At 39.4% G+C, this 24,574-nt stretch overlaps 1 protein-coding gene across 5 annotated transcripts in view; it reads right to left on the bottom strand.

Moving 5' to 3' along the window:
- ADAMTSL3 (ADAMTS like 3) overlaps positions 1 to 24,574 on the bottom strand; it is a 421,728-nt gene that overhangs the window by 231,186 nt on the left and 165,968 nt on the right. For all 5 annotated transcript variants that reach the window (XM_030931695.1, XM_030931696.1, XM_030931693.1 and 2 more), the window contains exon 6: positions 2,104 to 2,340. In XM_030931695.1, coding sequence (XP_030787555.1) covers positions 2,104 to 2,340 — 237 coding nt within the window. The remainder of the gene's footprint in view (positions 1 to 2,103; positions 2,341 to 24,574) is intronic.

The raw sequence follows: 24,574 nt of genomic DNA, 5'->3' as shown, positions 1-24,574 counted from the left end.
GGGGTCCTATGGGAAAATTCCACCTTCCACTAAATTTTGCTGTGAATCTAAAATTGCTCTAAAAATTGAGTCAGGCCAGGTATGGTGGCTCATGCCTGTAATGCCAGTATTTTGGGAGGTTCAAGGCCAGCCTGAGCAACATAGTGAGAACCCCATCTCTACAGAAATCAAACAAACAAAAAATTAGCTGAGCATGATGGCACATGCCTGCAGTCCCAGCTACATAGGAGGCTGAGGCAGAAGGATTGCTTGAGCCCAGGAGGATGAATCTGCAATGAGGCATGATCATGTTGCTGTATTACAGCCTGGGTGACAGGGTGAGACCCCCTCTTAAAAAAAAGAGAGAGAGAAAGAAATTGAGTCTGTTTTAAAAGGGCAGGGAGGTGGATAGTGCAGGAAGAGCCTACAGGAGACTGACAAGAATCCTCAATTTCATCATTAATGCAAGGACAAGCCATTGAGGGGCTTTGGGGAATGCAAGAATGACAAGCTCTGATCACCTTTTAACATAATCACTTTGGCTGCTGTGTGAATAACAAACTGGAGGGAATCATAGTGGGAGCTGGGAGAACGGAACAGAAAGCTGTTAATGCAGTTTAGATTAGCTAATAAGGACTTAGGCTACAAGAAAGGCAGTAAAGATGGCAAGACGTGCTAAATTAAAAGTAATCTTTGGAGGGAAAATTGACAGGACGTGGCAATGGATCAAATGTGCGGGTTGAAATAAAAGCAAGAATGATGTCAAAGTTTTGGGATGAGCAACTAGAAGCCATTTTTTAGATAAAGGAATGAACAAAGTTGAAGCTAGTTTGAAAAGCAGGATGAAGGTTCACCTTTGAGCACTTTAAGTCTGAAACTCCTGGTAGTGCTTCACACTTAGTAGGTGGTCAGGTTGCTTGTCTGCTGTTGTTACTACTGTTTTTGTTATGAGCACAACAGAGTAGGTGAAATACTAGACACATTCATTATTTTTAAAAAACATTTTTCAGAAGTCAAAAGAATAGATGCAGAATCCTATAATTTCCCTGCCATCCCCGCCTCACAACCTGTCATAGTGTCTTTTTTATTTTTTTTTTCCTTTTGAGACAGTCTTGCTCTGTCACCCAGGCTAGAATGCAGTGGCGATCTTGGCTCACTGCAACCTCCACCTCCTGGGTTCAAGTGATTCTCCAGCCTCAGTCTCCCTAGTAGCTCGGATTACAGGCACACACCATCACATCCAGCTAATTTTTGTATTTATAGTGGAGATGGGGTTTCACCATGTTACCAGGCTGGTCTTGATCTCCTGACCTTAAGTGATCCACCCACCTTGGCTTCCCAAAGTGCTGGGATTACAGGGTGAGCCACCACACCTGGCCTAAAGTGTCTTGAATCCTTACACTCATTACAAGCCACTGAGGTTTATGTCTCAGTCACACTTGTGATAGCTCTGCAGAGACCACTCTGAAAAATCTGCTGGAATGCATTCATGTTAGTTTTTCAGTAAATAAATCATTATTCCCAAAGATCCAAAACAATGAATTAATTTTAATAAGAAAGCTTAATTTAATAAGAGACTCTCCAGTATTACTCTTCCAAAACAGTGGTTCTCAAAGTGTATTCCCCAGACCCACAGCTTCAGTATCTCCAGGGAACTTGTTAGAAATGCAGATCTTTGGGCCCCATCCCTTACCTACTGAATCACAAACTCTAGGAGATGAGCACAACATTCTGTTATCACAAGCCCTCCAGGTGATTCTGATGCATATTAAAGTTAGAGAATCACTAATCTATAGCCAGGCGCGGTGGCTCATGCCTGTAATCCCAGCACTTTGAGAGGCTGAGGCAGGTGAATCACCTGAGGTCAGGAGTTCAAGATCAGCCTGGCCAACATGATGAAACCTCATCTGTACTAAAAATACAAAATTGGGATACAAATATAATTTGTATTTGTATTTGGTGTACAAAAATACAAAACTGGGATTATAGGTGTAAGCCACTGTACATGGCCAATTGCAATATTTTCATCTGCATGAACAAAAGTACAGAAGAAAAGGGTTCTGTTTATTGACAGTAGGCGTAGCACATCCCCGAAGCAGGGGCTCGGGAGGAAAGTGTGCTTACCTGACAGATGCCACTGATACACATGTCCAAGGAGTCCGTGTTGCAACGAGTTCCATCCAGTACCTTAGGTGCCAGCTCCACCACCAAGTTTTGTCCTCGTGCATGACACCTGAGTGCACACGGCGCACCAGGATCATTATATTGTGGAAGCCATTCATAATAATGCCCCTGATACTGGACATCATTGTAGGCTGAGCACTGCTGGGCTCTGAAATCTTCTGCATCTGGAGGGCAGTCCTGGGGACAGAGGGAAAAGGCCACATGCACATCACCCAGTGAGAGAGGCCAACAGAAGGTGAAATAAGTTAACCAGAATCTCATAAGACCACACCCCACTTGCCTCTATCTGGGAGTCACCTAATTCCCTGTCATTGTGGTTTTTAATTCATCTGTCTTTCCTCCCCTGTCAGGCTCCCTCCCATATCTTCACTGGTACCAAGTACCTGCCTTCAACTGGCTGTAGGATGGATGGCAGAAAACACAGCTTGTTCAAATTCTGTCTACAACAAAAGCAAATAAATTCTAAGTAAATGCCTTCAGTTGCTCTCATAATAAAAAGTGTTTGTACAAATATTGATGACTCATTGATCTTTTTACCAAATTACTGATTCTGCCCAACAGTATTTCCACAGCAAGATACTAGTTGAGAAAAGTGTTACTTTATTCATCAAAAATCTACTTTTGATATGTCAAACTTCATAATTAAAGAAAACAGATACAAAAAAGCAATATAGCCGCCAGGCACGGTGGCTTACGTCTGTAATCCCAGCACTTTGGGTGGCTGAGGCGGGCGGATCACCTGAGGTCAGGAGTTCCAGAACAGCTTGGCCAAAACAGTGAAACCCTGTCTCTATGAAAAATACAAGAATTAGCTGGGTGTGGTGGCGCATGCCTATAGTCCCAGCTACTCACGAGGCTGAGGCAGGGGACTGCTTGAACCTGGGAGGTGGAGGTTGCAGTGAGCCAAGACTGTGCCACTGCACTCCAGCCTGAGTCTTGCTCTGTCGCAAAAAAAAAAAAGAAAGAAAGAAAGAAAGAAACCAAATGCACACACACCATAAAGTATTTTATATTTTTATTATGAAAGTAATAAATATTCATTCTAAAAACTTTGGAAAATAGTTTCTACTCAAAAAAAGAATAAATAACATAGATCTTTTGTATCTAAATCTTCACACAAATCTTGATTATTTACCAAGGAACTCTTTCTGGAAATAAAGTTCTGCATACAAGGTTATACACATTTTATAGACTAGTCAAAATATTGCAAAATTGCCCTCCACTATAATTTTCTAGTTTTTTTCCCAATCAGAAGTATAAAATATAACTTCATTGTTTTCATTTGCATTTTCTTTTTGAGATAGTCTTGCTTTGTCACCTAGGCTGGACCTCCCAGGTTCAAGTGATTCTCCTATCTCAGCCACTCGAGTGGCTGGGATTACAGGCTCCTGCCACCATGCCTGGCTAATTTGTTTTTGCATTTTTAATAGAGATGGGTTTTCACCATGTTGGCCAGGCTGGTCTCAAATTCCTGACCTCAGGTGATTCACCCATCTCAGCCTCCCAAAGTGTTGGGATTAGAGGTGTGAGCCACCATGCCCAGCTTGCATTTTCTTTTTATTGTTTAATATCTTTTCATGTATTAATTAATTCTTCAAATTTTTGTATTAATTCTACAAAAATTTCTTGTTTTATGTCCTTTATCCATTGGCATTTTTGTCTTTTTATTATTTTCATCAGATGAAACTATTAAACGTCATAGAGAAATTATCAACTCTTTGTCATTTTTGTTGGAAATATTTTCCCCATTTCATTTTGTTTTTAGTACTTTGTAAAGTCAAAAAGTTTTACATTTTCATGCAGTCAGCTCTATTAATATTTCCCCTTAAGGTTTCTTTCTTTATTAATGGGCTTAGAAATGCTTTCCCACTCTGCTCTGAGAACAGATAAATACTTAAATGTATTTTCCTAGTTCCTTTATAGATTAGCAGTCATATGTAACTATTTATTATATTTGGAATTTATTTAGATGAATCATTTAAGTTAGAAATCTAGCTTTATTTTTTTTCACAAATAGATATTGATAAATTATCAGCCAGGATTTTTAAATACAATTTTCCTCTTTTAGCTACTTGACTTTTGTATTTTATTGTTTACACGTTGGGCCTTTACAAAATTCCTTAAATCCTTTTTGGAAGTAGATAGGGAATAAACAGAATATAATTAACAAACATTCTTCTGAGATTAGTTGTATTATTTTGCTGTGAAACATTCGAAAAACCTATATTGCATCAACATTTTTGTTTTCTTAGCAAAATTAAACCAGGTTACACTAATAGAAGCAAGTCAAACTGAAGAAGACTAAAACTGGATGACTTTTTCTTTAGTCAGGGTCTTACTCTGTCACCCAGGATGGAGCACAGTGGCATGATCACAGCTCACTGCAGCCTCGACCTCCAGAGCTCCGGTGATCCTCCCATCTCAGTCTCCCAGGTAGCTGGGACTATAGGCATGCACCACTACACCCAGCTAATTTTTTGTAGAGACAGTTTTGTCATGTTGCCCATGCTGGTCTCAAACTCCTGGGCTCAGGCAATCTGCCCGCCTCAGCCTCCCAAAGTGCTGGGATTACAGGCATGAACCACCATGCCAGGCCAGATGACTTTTCTCTGTTGAAATGAGGACTGTATCCTCCATCTGGCCATAGGAAGGATCATCAATTACAAAATTACATCACCTCCTCTTCCTCCAGCCATGGCTAGTTTTCTCTATATCTCACTCTTTGAAACCAACCAAAGGAAAGTGTCTAAGAGAGCAGGATGCAAGCAACTTCTCTGCATTAGGCTCAACGGGAACATTCTCTAGGGACTGAATGTGCCGGCTAGCTAACTCTCGACTCCCTTAAATTCCATAAACCAATGAAGTTTCACAAAATTAACAAGAGTTAATTAGCGGAAGACACCTTAGGATGTCAGTCTTAGGGTGGCCAGATTTGTACATGTGACCAGCCCCCTTGGCCACAGCTGACTATCCAGAGGCAAACATCTGATACACACCAGGTCAATCTTTCCCAGAAATTTGGAATTGCAACAAAAGAGCTGGAGCTAAGAGAGTTAAGAACTCATATCAATCTAGGGTTGGACTCACCATTTCTTTTATAACATTCACGTTGAAGCAAAGCAAGCCAGTTCCCACAGCAAAGAAGAATGAATTCAATAAGAAAGGAGGAGGAAAGATAGTAAACTATGCATTTAAATAGGAATAAGTAACCTGTGTTCCTCATTTTCTGATTTCTGGCTCTAGGCCCTCAAGACCTGCTTATGCTTAAATTCCCTTAAAACCCCACATATCCATTCAGTGAATCCCCGTTATTCTGAGCTAATGTAAGTGGACTTCTGTTCTTAGCATATGATGCTATCTGATTAAGGCAGCCTGATATCCAGATCATGCTTTCTAGTTTCCCAGGGGTAATCACTGACATTCTCTTTTTACCACCACCCTTTGAACTAGGTAGGTCAGGATTATTACCTTCACTCTATAAATAGAGAAAACCGTGACCTAGGAGGGGTGGCACCCAAGATAGCCGAATAGGAGCAGCTCCAGCCTCCAGCTCCCAGCGTGAGTGACACAGAAGACAGGTGATTTCTGCATTTTCAACTGAGGTGCAGACCGACACATCACACCTCTCACGGCTGGGTACACCCTGAGACAAAGCTTCCAGAGCAAGAATCAGACAGCAACATTCGCTGTTCAGCAATATTCTATCTTCTGCAGCCTCCGTTGCTGATACCCAGGCAAACAGGGTCTGGAGTGGACCTCGAGTAAACTCCAACAGACCTGCAGCTGAGGGTCCTAACTGTTAGAAGGAAAACTAACAAACAGAAAGGACACCCACACCAAAACCCCATCAATACGTCACCATCATCAAAGACCAAAGGCAGATAAGACTGCAAAGATGGGGAAAAAGCAGTGCAGAAAAGCTGGAAATTCAAAAAATCAGAGCGCATCTCCCAGGGAACAAAGCTGGACATAGAATGACTTTCACGAGTTGAGAGAAGAAGGCTTCAGTCGATCAAACTTCTCACAGCTAAAGGAGGAACTACGTAACCAGCGCAAAGAAACTCAGAACCTTGAAAAAATAATGGATGAATGGATAACTAGAATAATCAGTGAAGAAAAGACCATAAAAGAACTGATAGAGATGAAAACCATGACACGAGAACTACATCACAAATGCACAAGCTTCAGTAACTGACTCAATCAACTGGAAGAAAGATTATCAGTGATTGAAGATCAAATGAATGAAATGAAACAAGAAGAGAAATGCAGAGAAAAAAGAGTAAAAAGAAATGAACAAAGCCTCCAAGAAATATGAGATTATGTGAAAAGACCAAATCTACGTCCGATTGGTGTGCCTGAAAGTGATGGGAAAAATGGAACCAAGTTGGAAAACACTCCGCATGATATCATCTAGGAGAACTTCCCAAACCTAGTGAGGCAGGCCAACATTCAAATTCAGGAGATACAGGGAACACCACAAAGATACTCCTCCAGAAGAGCAACTCCAAGACACAACTGTCAGATTCACCAAAGTTGAAATGAAGGAAAAAATGTTAAGGGCAGCCACAGAGAAAGGTCGGGTCACCCACAAAGGGAGGCCCATCAGACTAACAGCAGATCTCTTGGCAGAAACTCTACAAGCCAGAAGAGAGTGGGGGCCAATATTCAATGTTCTTAAAGAAAAGAATTTTCAAACCAGAATTTCATATCCCGCCAAACTAAGTTTCATAAGTGAAGGAGAAATAAAATCCTTTACAAACAAGCAAATGCTTACAGATTTTGTCACCACCAGGCCTGCCCTACAAGAGATCCTGAAGGAAGCACTAAACATGGAAAGGAACAACCGGTACCAGCCATTGCAAAAACATACCAAAATGTAAAGTCCATCGATGCTAGGAAGTAACTGCATCAACTAACGAGCAAAATAACTAGCTAATATCATAATGACAGGATCAAGTTCACACATAACAATATTAACCTTAAATGTAAATGGACTAAATGGTCCAATTAAAAGACACAGACTGGAAAACTGGATAAAGAGTCAAGACCCATCAGTTTGCTGTATTCAGGAGACCCATCTCACATGCAGAGACACACATAGGCTCAAAATAAAGGGATGGAGGAAGATCTACCAAGCAAATGGAAAACAAAAAAAAGCAGGGGTTGCAATCCTAGTCTCTGATAAAACAGACTTTAAACCATCAAAGATCAAAAGAGACAAAGAAGGCCATTACATAATGGAAAAGGGATCAATTCATCAGGAAGAGCTAACTATCCTAAATATATATGCACCCAATACAGGAGCACCCAGATTCATAAAGCAAGTCCTTAGAGACTTACAAAGAGACTTAGACTCCCATACAATAATAACGGGACACTTTAACACCCCACTGTCAACATTAGACAAATCACGAGTCACAAAGCTAACAAGGATATCCAGGAATCGAACTCAACTCTGCACCAAGCGTACCTAATAGACATCTACAGAACTCTCCACCCCAAATTAACAGAATATACATTCTTCTCAGCACCACATTGCACTTATTCCAAAATTGACCACATAGTTGGAAGTAAAGCACTCCTCAGCAAATGAAAAAGAACAGAAATTATAACAAACTGTCTCTCACAAGACAGTGCAATCAAACTAGAACTCGGGACTAAGAAACTCAATCAAAACCACTCAACTACACAGAAACTGAACAACCTGCTCCTGAATGACTACTGGGTACATAATGAAATGAAGGCAGAAATAAAGATGTTCTTTGAAACCAATGAGAACGAAGATACAACATACCAGAATCTCTGGGACACATTTAAATCAGTGTGTAGAGGGAAATTTATAGCACTAAATGCCCACAAGAGAAAGCAGGAATTATCTAAAATTGACACCCTAACATCACAATTAAAAGAACTAGAGAAGCAAGAGCAAACACATTCAAAAGCTAGCAAAAGGCAAGAAATAACGAAGATCAGAGCAGAACTGAAGGAGATAGAGACACAAAAAACCCTCCAAAAAATCAATGAATCCAGGAGCTGGTTTCTTGAAAAGATCAACAAAATTGATAGACAACTAGCAAGACTAATAGAGAAGAATAAATTGACACAATAAAAAATGATAAAGGGGATATCACCACTGACCCCACAGAAATACAAACTACCATCGGAGAATACTATAACCATCTCTATGCAAATAAACTAGAAAACCCAGAAGAAATGGATAATTTCTTGGACACTTACACTCTCCCAAGATGAAACCAGGAAGAAGTTGAATCCCTGAAGAGACCAATAGCAGGCTCTGAAATTCAGGCAATAATTAATAGCCTACCAACCAAAAAAAGTCCAGGACCAGATGGATTCACAGACGAATTCTACCAGAGGTACAAGGAGGAGCTGGTACCATTCCTTCTGAAACTATTCCAATCAATAGAAAAAGAGGGAATCCTCCCTAACTCATTTTATGAGGCCAACATCATCCTGATACCAAAGCCTGACAGAGATACAACAAAAAAAGAATTTTAGACCAATATCCCTGATAAACATCAATGCCAAAATCCTCAATAAAATATGGCAAAACAAATTCAGCAGCACATCAAAAAGCTTATCTACTATGATCAAGTGGGCTTCATCCCTGGGATGCAAGGCTGGTTCAACATATGCAAATCAATAAACGTAATCCAGCATATAAAAAGAACCAAAGACAAAAGCCACATGATTATCTCAATAGATGCAGAAAAGGCCTTTGACAAAATTCAACAGCCCTTCATGCTAAAAACACTCAATAAATTCGGTATTGATGGAACATATCTCAAAATAATAAGAGCTATTTATAACAAACCCACAGCCAATATCATACTGAATGGGCAAAAACTGGAAGCATTCCTTTTGAAAACTGGCACAAGACAGGGATGCCCTCTCTCACCACTCCTATTCAACATAGTGTTGGAAGTTCTGGCTAGCGCAATCAGGCAAGAGAAAGAAATAAAGCGTATTCCATTAGGAAAAGAAGAAGTCAAATTGTCCCTTGTAGAGGACTGCGTGCTCGCAAACGAGACATTCCCGATAAGCCCTGCTCTTGCAGACAAAGCAGGATGGTCCTTCTCTGCAAACAGAAAGGACAAAGGAGCCAGCTGTAAACAGTGGGCTCTGGGAAATGGTCAATGTTTACTGATCTTGGGAGTCAAGGAAAGGTCAGAGAAGCAACACATGCCCCATGACTTGGTAACATTCCACAAACGGCTGTATAAAATAAAGCAGAGTGTGCCGTTCGGCGCGGCCGCCATGTATGTCTTGTCCTGTGTTGTCTTGTGTGTTCATTCCTTTGTTTAGGAAACACGCGGACCCCAACAACTGGCGCAGGGAGCAGGGTCCGTGGCTCCAAGAGAGCAAGGAACCAGAGGGGGAGCACCCCGGGTGTGTAAGTACAGAAGGGGGACCCACGGGATAATTTTGGGGAATTCCACCTCTCTGGCCTCAGAATATTTACGGCTGTTTCAAGGACTGTTGCTGTCTATAGGAGCAGAAGTGAAAGAAAAGACTTTAAAGTGATTGTTTGCCCATGTTGAACAACATTGTTACTGGTTTCAGTATCAGACTAAAGTGCAGCTGAATCGGAGAGAATGGTTACAGGTAGTAAAAGCTCTGTGTAGAGCTCACCAGTTAGGGGATACTATGCCTCTAAATTTGTGGACCTTGTGTAACTCTATCACTCAGGCATTAGAGTTACTTGAGACTGATTCAGAGTGTGGTGATATAGCCACAGGAGAAGAGGTATCTAAGGATTTGGAAAAAAAAAATAAATCTGAAATAGAGCCCATTTTTGCCAGAATAACAGAGGATGGGGGGTAGCAAAAGGGGGAGAAGAGGAAGAGCCAACTCCTCCTTCTTCTAAGGGGAATTCTGACATGCAGCATATTATGGGAATGCTTCAACAGATATTACAGATACATTCTTCTAATTCACCTTTGCGAGCTTTCCCTGTTTCTTTTCCTTCTGCCCCGTTAGAAGGGGATTTTCCAGTGCCTCCAACCCCCCAGCTTCCTTACCTTTCTCTGGCAAAATTTTCTCAGTGCCTTTCCTGCCATTGGGGGAAGGAAAAAAGGAAAAGATAAGAAAATTTGAGGAGCTGGATTTGTTTCCAATTATTCGTGCTCCTTTGGCTCCTAATGCTCAGTTTCCAAATGGTGGCAATGATGTCCAATTTACTGCCTTACAATTTAAATTTTTAAAAGAAATGAAAACTGCCATTTCTAACTATAGACCTCAATCTCCTTTTGTCCTTGGTCTTCTTGATGCTTTTGCATCAGAAAATTTGATGATTCCTATAGACTGGGAGACTTTGGGGAAGACTGTTCTTGATCGTTCTCAGTGGTTAATTGCACAGCTGGTGGATGGACAAGGCGCATGTGCAGGCTAGAAAAAATACTACCTGTGATTCCCCAGACCCACTGAGGAACAACTCACAGGCACGGGCCAATATGCTACTCTTAATGCTCAGGCTGGCCTAAATAATGTCGCCCTTACTCAAATCAAGACTTTGTTTTTAAGGGCCTAAAATAAGGTAGAAATAGCAGGAAAATCTTTCCTCTCCTTTGTGAAGATTTTACAGGACACAAATGAACCATATCCAAATTTTGTAGCCCATCTTCAAGATGCTGTCTTAAAAACTGTGGGTGTTGGCCCTACTTCAAAAATTTTGTTACAGACATTGTCTTTTGAAAATGCTAATGCTGAATGTCAAAAATTGTTAAGACCATTAAAGGCCAGTGCAGCCAATTTAGATAAATATATTAGAGCTTGTGCTGGTGTTAGAGGGGCTATTTATAATGCTCAGTTATTTGCTGGAGCCCTATCTAAAGCCTTAAAAGAAAATAACAAACAAGGTATTTGCTTTCAATGTGGTAAACCTAGATATTTCAAGAAAGAATGTCGTAAAAAATTGAACACTTTTATCCCTCAAGACAGAAAGCTGCCTTCAGAGGTGTGCAAACATTGTAACAAAGGTCAACATTGGACAAATAAATGTCGTTCCAAAACTGATAAAAGTGAAAATTTACTGTCTCCTCTCCCAGAAAGCAGGAGCCGGGCCCCACAGACTTGGGGCCCCAACAATTATAATGCAAGCCTACCACAATACCCAGTGAGCAATGGCCTACAACATCAAGAAATAAATTCAAGTCCTCCTTAAGAATATCACCCCATACCCCAGTTTCCCAGCTTTATACAGCAACTAAACAGAGTGCCACTACAGACTTGGCTATTACTCAGCCTTATATCTTGTCTCCTAATGGAGGAGTATATAAATTAACTACTGAAGTGTGTGGCCCTTTGCCAAAAGGACATGTAGGACTTTTTTAGGTCAAAACAGCAGTACTATACGGGGGTTAATGATAATTCCAAAAATTATTGATCCTGATTTTACTAACAAAATTCTTATTATGGTACAAGTCTCACAATTTATGCACCTAGAGGCAGGGGAACGTATTGCACAATTACTTTTATTGCCTTTTTTTCCGTTCCTATCTAGAGAGGTATCTCGACAGGAAGGGTTCGGTAGCACAGGAAAAACTGTTTTTTAGGAAACTTTAGTTTCTGATCAAAAGCTCTTATGTTCATTGCACATTAATGGAATAGTTTTTGAAGGGTTAATTGACACGGGGACAGATGTGTCTATCATTTGTTTAAATCAGTGGCCTATACAATTAAAAAAAGAAAAACAAGTTTCAGTTACACTCACTGACTTGGGTGCTGCTTCTATGGTTTATCAAAGCATAAAACCTTTAACCTGTGTCAGTCCTAAAGGTCAACAAGGTCAAATTTTTTTATATTGTTCCTATCAATATTAATCTTTGGGGACAAAATCTTTTACAACAATTTGGTGCTTTTTTAAACATTCCTCATATTTCTTCAGCTGCCAAAAATATGATGTTCAAAATGGGCTACAATCCTTTAAACTCATAGCCACTGTTCACCAGCCTCAACCTTTACAATTAAAGTGGAAAACTACCACTCCTGTTTGGGTGGAACAGTGGCCATTATCTAAAGAAAAACTTGGGGCTTTAAAAGAGTTAGTCAAAAAAACAATTGGCCGAGGGGCATATAGAGCCAAGTACTTCTGCATGGAATTCCCCTGTCTTTGTCATGTTAAAAAAAAAAAAAAAAAAGGTAAAAAATGGCGTTTATTAACTGACCTTAAAAGTATAAATGTTTACATTCAACCTATGAGGAGTTTACAGCCTGGTCTTCCTAATCTCACCCTTATCCCACAAAGTTAAAAATTAATGGTCATAGATCTCAAAGATTGTTTTTTCTCTATTCCATTACAACCTCAAAATTATAAGATGTTTGCCTTTATTATTCCTAAATATAATAATGGGCAGCCAACTCAAAAATATCAGTGGAAGGTTCTTCCCCAGGGTATGCTTAATAGCCCTACTTTATGTCAAAAATTCATACACAGGACTTTAAATCCTATAAAAAATCAGTTTCCAACTGTGTTAATTTATCATTATATGAATGATATTTTATTGGCTACCCCTAATGTAACCCTCCAAAATCAAGTTTTTAAGGTTTTACAACAACAGTTAATTCATTATAATTTACAAATATCTCCTAAAAAAAATACAAACTCAGTTCCCCATTCAATATTTGGGGTATCTATTGGCTAAAAAACAAATCTACCCACAAAAGGTTCAAATTAGAAGAGATCAACTTATGACCCTTAATGACTTTCAAAAATTGTTGGAAAATATTAATTGACTTCGTCCCATCTTAGGTATTCCTATTTATAAATTACAACATTTGTTTGCTACCTTGAAAGGAGATTCGGATTTAAACAGTTCTCGACAATTTTCCCCTACTACAAAAGAGAAATTGTCTTTTGTAAAAAATAAAATTAGTAAAGCTCACCTTGATTATATTATACTCGATCTTCCGCTCTCTTTATGTCTTTTTCATACTCCTCATTCACCAACAGCCATCTTACATCAAAATAATAACATTCTAAAATGGCTATTTTTGGCTAATAAAGCCATTAAAAAAATTTACCCTTATATTAATAAATTGGCTAAATTAATTATTAAAGGGCAACATAAAACTCGTCAATTGCTTAAAATTAACCCTATAAAAATTATTACCTGATTATCTAATCAATACATTAAATCTCTACTAAAAACTCATAAAAAATAACAAGTGACTTGCACTAAGTATACTGGTTCCTTTTCTCAACACTATCCCAGTCATAGATTATTTGCTTTTCTACAACAATATTCTTTCCTGTCCTATAATCCTATTTCTTATACTCCGGTTAAAGGTCCCACCTTTTTTACTAATACTTCTAACAATAAAAAAGCTAAATACTGGACATCAAATAATTCAAAAATTTCTCACTATCCATTTAAATCTGTACAACAGAAAAAACTTTTTACCATTCTTATGGTACTACAAGATTGGCCTCAAACCCCTTGTAATATAGTTAGTGATTCCCAATATACTATATATGTGACTAAATATATTTCTCAAACTTCTTTACCATTACTCCCAAAAACCCCTTTACAAAAACTATTTTCCTTATTGTTTTTGACTCTTACTTCCCATACAACCCCCCTTTTTATCACTCATATTCGTTCACATTCAGCTTTACCGGGACCTTTAACTTTTGGTAATAGCCAAATTGATTCTTTACTTGTTGGCAATGTCCAACAGGCTCAAGATAAACATCAATTACATCATACTAACAGTTTAGAATTACAACGGTGATTTTCTATAACACGCCGTCAAGCCCAGACTATTATCAGAGCCTGTCCATCTTGTGCTCCTATTATTACACCCTTTTTAAGTCCAGGTATAAATCCCCGAGACACTCAACAAAATCATATTTGACAAATAAATATAACTTATATTTCTTCTTTTGGTTGTTTAAAATATGTAAAATATATAATTAATACTTGGTCACACTTCCAATGGGCTACACCATTACCCTCTAAAAAAACTAATCCTGTTATTACTCATTTACTTACTTACTTTACAGTTATAGAAGTTCCTACTAAATTAAAAACTGAAAATACTCCTACTTGTTACTCTCACAAATTGGCTGCCTTCCTCTCTTCATACCACGTTCGTCATTCCACTGATATTCCATTTAACAGTCAAGGTCAATTATTTAAAAAACTAATACTACCTTAAAATTACAACTTTTGAAACAAACAGGGGGAAATGGATGAGATTCCCCAAAACATCAAATTCTGAAAGCTCTTTTTACTTTAAATTTTCTTAACTATTGCGCCAATTGGCGCAATCTACAGCAGTAAAACATTTTCAACAACCATTAAAAAAGCCACAAGCTAACAATTTGTGGGTGTACTATCCTTCATCACAAGGCCAATATTTAACAGAAAAGTTTTACAATGGGGTCGAGGTTATGCTCTCGTTCGTACAGGTGCCAGAGACGAGTGGTTCCCATCCCGACGGTTGAAGCAGTGCCATGGCGAAGAGGAGCCGGCCGGAGGACTTCCTGGCGGCATTTCAAAAACTAAATCTGAGTACTCAGAAAACCTTCACCTTTGAAACTCGACGAGTGGAACCCCCAACATGAGGTCAGCTAAAAAAGCTTACTCAAGAAACTGAAGGGGTTGTTCAACAAGCTAGACAGCCCAAAACCTCATTGACCTTATTTCTGGCTATGCTAGCTATAGTAAATTGCCAGATAACAGCTGGAGAATTCACATATTGGGCTTATATTCCCTTTCCACCCTTATATCAAGGTGTGGCCTGGGGAGACAAAGAAGTTTTAGTATTTACTAATGATACTGCTTGGATGCCATCACCTTTTTAAAATCAGGATCCTGAGTTAGACACGGGTGTAATAAACAGTTCATATCAATTTGGGGTAAAAGGGTTACCTATATGTCTTGGGAACAGTCCACGTTGTTTACATACTTCTCATGAGACTTGGGCTGTATGCTGTAATCATAGTCACATTGCAGCCTTTACTATGATTGTTGTTACTCAGAGTTTTAAATATAATCATACTGCTCTGCTTAACAAAACCTTGCCTACTACATTATCCTTATGTCCTATTCCTGACATGTCCGGAGGTGTTTCCCAATTAGAGTGGACTAGATGTAAAAGAAGTAGACCACAATTATTCTTAGAGGTAAAAGGTAGGAATTACAGACACCTTGTCACTGACTGAAGTGTGCATGGAGATTTTCAGACTAAGTTTAGCCACATTAGCCTACGATGACATAGAAATAATCACAGCATTTATGCTAATGGTAACTAAACTATTATTTGACATGATGGTGGCTTGTCGTTCCCATGCCATATTTGGCCAACACCTCACAAATACAAAGTCATATATGAAAGTTACTAGCTACTGGCAAACCAATGTCTACTTTTACGGGAAACATGTCTTTAAATACCACTAATCTTTCTAATCCTTTCCATATATCTTTACATCGAAACAGATCTAGATATGTCATTGCTTGTGTTAAAAAAAAACCTTACTTGTTGTTAGCGAGAATCTTTAAATGGGACAATAATACAGGAGTAGTTAACTGTACGGGCAATTGTACATTTTTAAGCTGTATAAATACTACTTGGTGGCATAATAATTGGAATGAGACTTACTCCAATATATATATTTTAAGAGCTAGAAAAAAAACCTGGTTACCTGTGAACTTGACACGCACCTGAGGTAAATCTACTGGGGTTACTCAAATTTACAAAGTAATGCAAGATCTTGTCCACCGCAGCCGAAGAGCGGTTGGGGTCATCATAACAGCAGTAGTGGGACTTGTGGCCATTGCTTCCACCGACATTGTTGCTAGACTGGCGTTACATCAGAGGATCCAAAATGCAAAGTTCGTACAACAATGGCATAAACAATCTCACTTGTTATGATAACAACAATGAGACATCGATGCTCATTTGACTAAATGAGTAGATAACTTAAAACAAATGGTTTCTTAGATAGGGGATCAACTAACAGTGTTAAATACTTGAGCCTTGTTAAAATGTGACTGAAATACTACTCAATTTTGTATTGCCCCTGCTCCTTTTAACAACACTGCGCATAATGAGACAAAGATAAAAAGGCTTTTAATTGGCCATAATAATCTTTCCCTAAAAATACAAAAACTAACACACAATATTTCTAAAACGTTTTGTAATCAGTTTCCGTTACTGACTGGCACAGATTTAACGACTGGTATTGCACAAAGCTTGAAATCTTTAAACCCTATGAGTCCTATAAAAACTTTACTGACTTCTGCTTCTAGTAATGTATTGATTGTTGTTTTTGCCTTTGTCATTTTCACAGTCTGCTAGAAATGGTGCCAAAGGGCAAACACCGAATCCCAGTGAGCCCAACATGTGATGATGGTTTTGAAAGAAATTCAAACCTGTAAATAAAGAAGGGGGAGATGTAGAGGACTGCGTGCTCGCAAACGAGACATTCCCGATAAGCCCTGCTCTTGCAGACAAAGCAGGACGGTCCTTCTCTGCAAACAGAAAGGAAAAAGAGCCAGCTGTAAACAGTGGGCTCTGGGAACTGGTCAATGTTTACTGATCTTGGGAGTCAAGGAAAGGACAGAGAAGTAACACACGCCCCGTGACTTGGTAACATTCCACAAACGGCTGTATAAAATAAAGTAGAGTGTGCCGTTCGGTGTGGCCGCCATGTATGTCTTGTCCTGTGTTGTCTTGTGTGTTCATTCCTTTGTTTAGGAAACACGCGGACCCCAACATCCCTGTTTGCAGATGACATGATTGTATATTTAGAAAACCCCATTGTCTCAGCCCAAAATCTCCTTAAGCTGATAAGAAACTTCAGCAAAGTCTCAGGATACAAAATTAATGTGCAAAAATCACAAGCATTCCTATACACCTGTAACAGACAAACAGAGAGCCAAATCATGAATGAACTTCCATTCACAATAGCTTCAAAGAGAATAAAATACCTAGGAATCCAACTTACAAGGGATGTAAAGGACCTCTTCAAGGAGAACTACAAACCACTGCTCAGTGAAATAAAAGAGGACACTAACAAATGGAAGAACATACCATGCTCATGGACAGGAAGAATCAATATTGTGAAAATGGCCATACTGCTCAAGGTAATTTATAGATTCAATGCCATTCCCATTAAGCTACCAATGACTTTCTTCACAGAATTGGAAAAAAATGCTTTAAAGTTCATATGGAACCAAGAAAGACCCCGCATTGCCAAGACAATCCTAAGTCAAAAGAACAAAGCTGGAGGCATCACGCTACCTGACTTCAAACTATACTACAAGGCTACAGTAACCAAAACAGCATGGTACTAGTACCAAAACAGAGATATAGACCAATGGAGCAGAACAGAGCCTTCAGAAATAATACCACACATCTACAGCCATCTGATCTTTGACAAATCTGTCAAAAACAAGAAATGGGGAAAGGATTCCCATTTAATAAATGGTGCTGGGAAAATAGGCCATAAGTAGAAAGCTGAAACTGGATCCTTTCCTTACTCCTTATAGAATAATTAATTCAAGATGGATTAGAGACTTAAATGTTAGACTTAAAACCATAAAAACTCCGGAAGAAAACCTAGGTGATACCATTCAGGACATAGGCATGGGCAAGGACTTCATGTCTAAAACACCAAAAGCAACGGCAACAAAAGCCAAAATTGACAAATGGGATCTAATTAAACTAAAGAGCTTCTGCACAGCAAAAGAAACTACCATCAGAGTGAACAGGCAACCTACAGAATGGGAGAAAATTCTTGCAATCTACTCATCTGACAAAGGGCTAATATCCAGAACCTACAAAGAACTCAAACAAATTTACAAGAAAAAAACCAACAACCCCATCCAAAAGTGGGCAAAGGATATGAACAGACACTTCTCAAAAGAAGACATTCATACAGCCAACAGACACATGAAAAAATGCTCATCATCACTCGCCATCAGAGAAATGCAAATCAAAACCACAATGAGATACCATCTCACACCAGTGAGAATGGCAATCGTTAAAAAATCAGGAAACAACAGGTGCTGGAGAGGATGTGGAGAAATAGGAACACTTTTACACTGTTGGTGGGACTGTAAACTAGTTCAACCATTGTGGAAAACAGTGTGGCGGTTCCTCAAGGATCTAGAACAAGAAATACCATTTGACCCAGCCATCTCATTACTGGATATATACCCAAAGGATTATAAATCATGCTGCTATAAAGACACATGCACACGTATGTTTATTGCACCACTATTCACAATAGCAAAGACTTGGAATCAACCCAAATGTCCATCAGTGACAGACAGGATTAAGAAAATGTGGCACATATACCCCATGGAATACTATGAAGCCATAAAAAAGGATGAGTTCATGTCCTTTGTAGGGACATGGATGCAGCTGGAAACCATCATTTTCAGCAAACTATCACAAGAACAGAAAACCAAACACCGCATGTTCTCACTCATAGGTGGGAACTGAACAATGAGATCACTTGGACACAGGAAGGGGAACATCACACACCGGGGCCTATTGTGGGGAGGGGGGAGGGGGGAGGGATAGCATTAGGAGATATACCTAATGTAAATGATGAGTTAATGGGTACAGCACACAACATGGCACTGGTACACATATGTAACAAACCTGCACGTTGTGCACATGTACCCTAGAACTTAAAGTATAATAAAAAAAAAATACAAAAATACAAAAAAAAAAAAAAAAAAAAACTGTGACGTAGAAAGTTTTTAGCCCCTAGTCCAAAGACACACACTAGGATATGACAGAGCCAAGACTGATTCTCAAAGTAATAAGCACTCTATTATAGAATACTGCTTTCTAGTAAACATAGGGGACACTGACTGCTTACATTAAATGCTTTCATTTACTTCACATTCTTCCAGTGTCAACACTAAGCTTGCCTAATCTGGCTCAGCTAGGTCCCACGTCCCAGCTCAAGACAAGCTAGGGATTCTTGTGTCTTAAACAGTTTATTTGACATTTAGGGAGGAAAATGCCAAACATTCTTCTGCTTTCCTTTCCCTGAGAAGCATTTTTTTCACTTCAGTTAAATTGAAGACAACACTTATTTATGAAATATACTTAATGAGCTTTGCCCTAGGTCACATGCTAGGGAGAACACAAAACAAAAACATAATCCACCACTGTCATTCAATGAGCTTGTTATCTTATTGGAGATGTAGCTTCTATATGCATGAAACATACTGAACAAGTGTTATCTCTGGCATTTGTAGACTTAAAGTAGGAATGCAATGAAGGATGTAGAATTGTTATCCAAGAGTTAAATTGTACAACTGATTAAATGAAGTTAGTAAGAATAGATTCCATATCAGCAAGACTTGACTCTAACCTGATAGAGGTAATAAAAAGGAAGTGTCAGTCAGTGAGGGTAGCCAGTCTGGGAAGCTCAGAAAAGAAGAAAGAGGAGGAGAAGGATAGGAGGAATAGAGAAGAGGAGGATGGAGAGGAGGAGAAGGGAAGAGAAAAGAAGAGAAGAAGGCTGCCACAGCCAACAAATGACAAAAGGCACCCGTTTCCCAAACCATCTTGAAAACAAGTTCTCCTTCCCCTCCTGAAACCATGCGGATATGTAAAACATGGGAGCAACTTATGTAGAGAAGCCAGGAATGAAAGATTATCTAATAAACTGAGTATTTTTATGCAAGAGAGACTGGCCATTATCTACGAGATTATTTATATACTAGGACTGGACCAAGCTTCATGTGGATCAGACATTTAGGCAATTCCCCTCCCCAGTCCTCTCTCCCAATAACCAGCAAGTAGAGACTCAGGAGAAATAATATTGTTGCTACAAGCAAATTTTAAAAATTTATTTTAACTTCATATCCAAGTTGTACTATGAGCTGAATTTTGTGATTATTTTATATAACAAATGACTGCATTTCTAGCATAAAAATAAATTGTTGCTGGCCACTGCAAACTAGAATTGGCAAACAAGGAATTGTGGAAAAGTAAAATCTCAGATGAATTTAAAGGATGTTGTGATGTAAACAGGAGAAGATTCGGGAAACAACATAACAAATGAGAAACAGCAGAAATAAATTCGTTATCTATATGGAGCACTATGCAGCCTTGTCCAGAAAGGGTGAAAGCTGGGAGTTTAAATAAGAGATAAATCTTATCTGAAGACAAGAAGATCCTTGAATGCAAGTGAGGAGATTTGAAAGCATTAAGGATCCATGGAGGGGACTAAAATATAAAAGATGGCATTTTAGGAACAGTAAAATCGTAAGATGGTCTGGAGGTCTGGAGACAGACATGAGAGGGGGTGACTTTTGCCCAGAGTAGGAGTGATGACAAGGAAAAGAAAAGAACACCTCCAAGAGAAATACTGAATGGAAAATTGTCAGATTCTAGCCATTCATAGGATCCATAGTATGAGGGATCCTTCAAGGGTCACATCAAATGTCCCTTCTGGAAAGTCAGGAAGGAGCCCTGGGAGCCCCCTCTTCAAGTATACCAGGCCTCCCTCTGTGCTCATATAAAAATGTGTTCATGCTACAAAAATATCCTTACCAAATTATGATATACTTATCTTAAAATTATTTTCCCTTTGCCTCTTCCAGCATTGCCTTTAATCCTATAATCCCTGGTATAAAAAAAATGACTCATCAGTGAATTTAGGTATTAGATCTCCCTGCTGACATGCATGACTTCTCTTAGAAATTCTCCATTTGCAGGCCGGGCGCGGTGGCTCAAGCATGTAATCCCAGCACTTTGGGAGGCCGAGACGGGTGGATCACGAGGTCAGGAGATCGAGACCATCCTGGCTAACACGGTGAAACCCCGTCTCCACTAAAAAATACAAAAAACTAGCCGGGCGAGGTGGCGGGTGCTTGTAGTCCCAGCTACTCGGGAGGCTGAGGCAGGAGAATGGCGTAAACCCGGGAGGCGGAGCTTGCAGTGAGCTGAGATCCGGCCACTGCACTCCAGCCTGGGCGACAGAGCGAGACTCTGTCTCAAAAAAAAAAAAAAAAAAAGAAATTCTCCATTTGCTCCAAAATACCCCTGATAAAGACAATTCTTTATCTAGGGCTCAGGGGCCAGTTCTGGCTATAAGGATATATGCTAAGTGCTGATCAGTGGGTTATGTCTGAAGACAGCAGTCACCCAGGAGCCAAGGCACTGTACCCAGATATGTTCTGTTCCATATTTTTTCAGGCCCAAAGCCCAAATCTCCATCTCCCGACAGAGTGAACCCGAGGAAAGTCACTGAACCAACGTCTGAATTCTCCAGGAGGGTGGTGTGGTCTTCGTGGCCTGGGTATGCCTTCCGCTCCTGCCATTTGAGGCATGATCTCCTGCACACCAGGAGTAGAATTTCTTCATCTTCATCTATGTGCTGTGAATTCATGTCCCTGTTACAACTAGACTTCATAACAAAAGAACACTTGATCTTTTCTTGAGTTCCTGAATTTTTTTTTCTTTAGTATCTTCTGCTGAGGTGGGCAGAATTCTGAAATGCAACTGTCAAGAGTTTGTCCTCGTTAAGCCGGATCCATCCCTATGCTAGGGATCCACCCCAGGCTGCTGTAGTAGTAGAAAACCAATAGCCATGGAGGATTTCCTTTCTCTGACTCCCTTCAGTTGCGTCTCTTTCAATTAATTCCCTGCTCTTCCCTGATCTCTGGCCCTTGCCAACTAAGATTATGTAGAAGGTCTGCCCTACTGTTCCAGAGTTAGATTTTCTACAATGGTATCTGGAAGTATAATGTCCCTCCAATACCGCAGCAATTCTTGTGCTCATGTGTTACTAAAAGCTACCATGCTTTAGCTACTGCTATCTGCAGCATCATTTTATTATCTGACAAAGCTTACAGCCTTTCCATACCCGTGTATAGTGTAGTAGAGTGGTTAGGAGTGCACTTTCTGAAACCTCACTGTCTGAGGTTAAATTCAGTTCTGTGACCTTGGGCAGAAAGAAGTGTTTCCATCCTTGGAAACACTTGTGTCTTTTGTCTTTGTGATAATAATCATTTTAAGTGGAATGAGGAGATGTAGTGGTTTTGATTTGTATTTCGTTGATGATTAGTGATGTTAAGCATTTTTCCATACACCTGGATTGGTATTTATGTCTTCTATTGAGAAATGTTCATTAAGGCCTTTTGCCCATTTTTAAATCAAATTATTTGTTTTGGGTTTTTTTGCTACTGAGTTGTTTGAATTCCTTATATATTCTAGATATTATTTCCTTGTCCAGCTGTCTAGTTTGCAAATATTTTCTCCCATTCTATAGGTTATCTCTTTACTCTTGATTGTGTCCTTTGATGTACATAAGCTTTTTAGTTTAATATAATCCCATTTGTCTATTTTTGTTTTTATTATCTGTGCTTTCGAGGTCATATTTTAAAAATCCTTACCCAGTCCAATGTCATGAAGCATTTCCTCTGTTTTTGTCTATCAGCTTCATCTTTTCAAGTCTTACATGTACATCTTCACTTCATTTTTAGTTGGATTTTGTACATGGTGAGAGATAGGGGTCCAGTTTTATTCTTCTGCATATAGATATCCAATTTTCCCCACACCATTTATTGAAGACACTGTCCTTTCCCTAGTGTGTATTCTTGGCACCCTTATTGAAAATCAGTTGGCTGTAGATATGTGGAATTATTTCTGGACTCTCTATTCTGTGCCATTGATCTATGTGTATTTTTACACCAATGCCATGCTGTTTTAGTTACTATCACTTTGTCATATATTTTGAAGTCAGATAGTGTAATGCCTCCAGTTTTGATTTTTGTGTGTTTGTTTGTTTTTAATCAAGATTGCTTTGGGTGTTCAGAGTCTTTTTGTGATTTTATACAAGTTTTAAGATTTTTTTTTTCTGTGAATAATGTCACTGGAATTTTAACAGGGATTGTATTAAATCTGTATATCACTTTGGATAGTAAGGACATTTTAACAATGTGAATTTTTCCAATCCATGAACACCTGTTTTTGCATCCTCTTTAATTTCTTTCATTAATGTTTTGTTTTGTTTATTTATTTATTTATATGTTGAGATGGAGTCTCACACTGTCACCCAGGCTGGAGTGCAATGGCACAATCTCAAATCACTGCAACCCCCACCTCCTGGGTTCAAGTGACTCTCCTGCCTCAGCTTCCCAAGTAGCTGGGATTACAGGTGCCTGCCACCACGCCCAGCTAATTTTTTTGCATTTTTAGTAGAGACGGGGTTTCACTATGTTGGCCAGGCTGGTCTCGATTTCCTGACCTCGTGATCCACCCACTCAGCCTCCCAAAGTGCTAGGATTACAGATGTGAGCCACCACGCCTGGCCATTAATGTTTTATAATTTTTAATGTACAGACTTTTTACCTTCTTGGTTAAATTTACTCCTGAGTATCTTACGTTTTGTAGCTATTACAAATGTAGCTACTGTAAATTCAAATGATTTCATTACTTTTTTATCTATATTCTTCTGTATCTCGCAAGTTTCCCTAAGAACACAACTTTGATTTCTTTTTAAGGCATTTTGTAACTTTCCTTTTCTTTGGGGTTTATTACTGGAGAATTACGTTCATTTGAAGGTGCCATGTTTCTTTGCTTTCTCAAGTTTCTTGTGTATCTACTTTGTTTTATTTTTTGCTTGTTTGTTTGAGATGGAATCTGGCTCTGTCACCCAGGCTGGAGAGCAGTGGTGTGATCTTAGCTCACTGAAACCTCTGCTTCTCAGGTTCAAAAGATTCTCCTGCCTCACCTCCCAAGTAGCTGGGATTACAAGTGTGTGCCACCACATCCAGCTGATTTTTGTATTTTCTGTAGAGATAGGGTTTCACCATGTTGGCTAGGCTGGTCTTAAACTCCTGACTTCAAGTTATCTGCCCACCACAGCCTCCCCATGTGCTGGGATTACAGGCATGAGCCACCACACCCACCCTTGTGCATCTACCCTGATATCTGTGCATCTGCTGAATCCGTTTCTGCTTCCAATTTTACAGAGTAGCTTTTATAAGGAAAGACTTTTTCCTACAGATGTGTCCTACGGTGTCAGTTGAGTAGTGTGAATTCACATTGGTTCTGGGTGGACACAGTAGTTGGGTCTCCATACAGCTTCATCAGGTATAATCCATGTAGTTATATCTGTGAGTGCCTCAATGGCCTAGACTGCAGGAGTTTAGGGCAGTAGTGGTGCAGCTTTGCCACAGAAAGGGCCACCAGGCTGGTTCTTAAGCTGGAGGTACATGCACAACTGTGCAGGATCACCTGTTCCTTGCAGAGAAGGGTGTCATGTGGACTTGGATGCAAGGGTCATCACCATTTCACTGGGCCTAGGTTCTAAACAGCTGGGCTTGTGGTGCTGCAGTCATCTGTGTGAGCATGTAAGAATGACAGCGGAGTCTCAGGGATGGAAAGATCAGTGGTTACTGTTCCCCAG

The sequence above is a fragment of the Rhinopithecus roxellana genome, chromosome 5 (genome assembly GCF_007565055.1).
Source record: "Rhinopithecus roxellana isolate Shanxi Qingling chromosome 5, ASM756505v1, whole genome shotgun sequence".
Taxonomy (NCBI): Eukaryota; Metazoa; Chordata; class Mammalia; order Primates; family Cercopithecidae; genus Rhinopithecus; species Rhinopithecus roxellana.
Note: the sequence above shows the minus strand (reverse complement) of the source record. Positions and strands in the feature narration are given on the sequence as shown.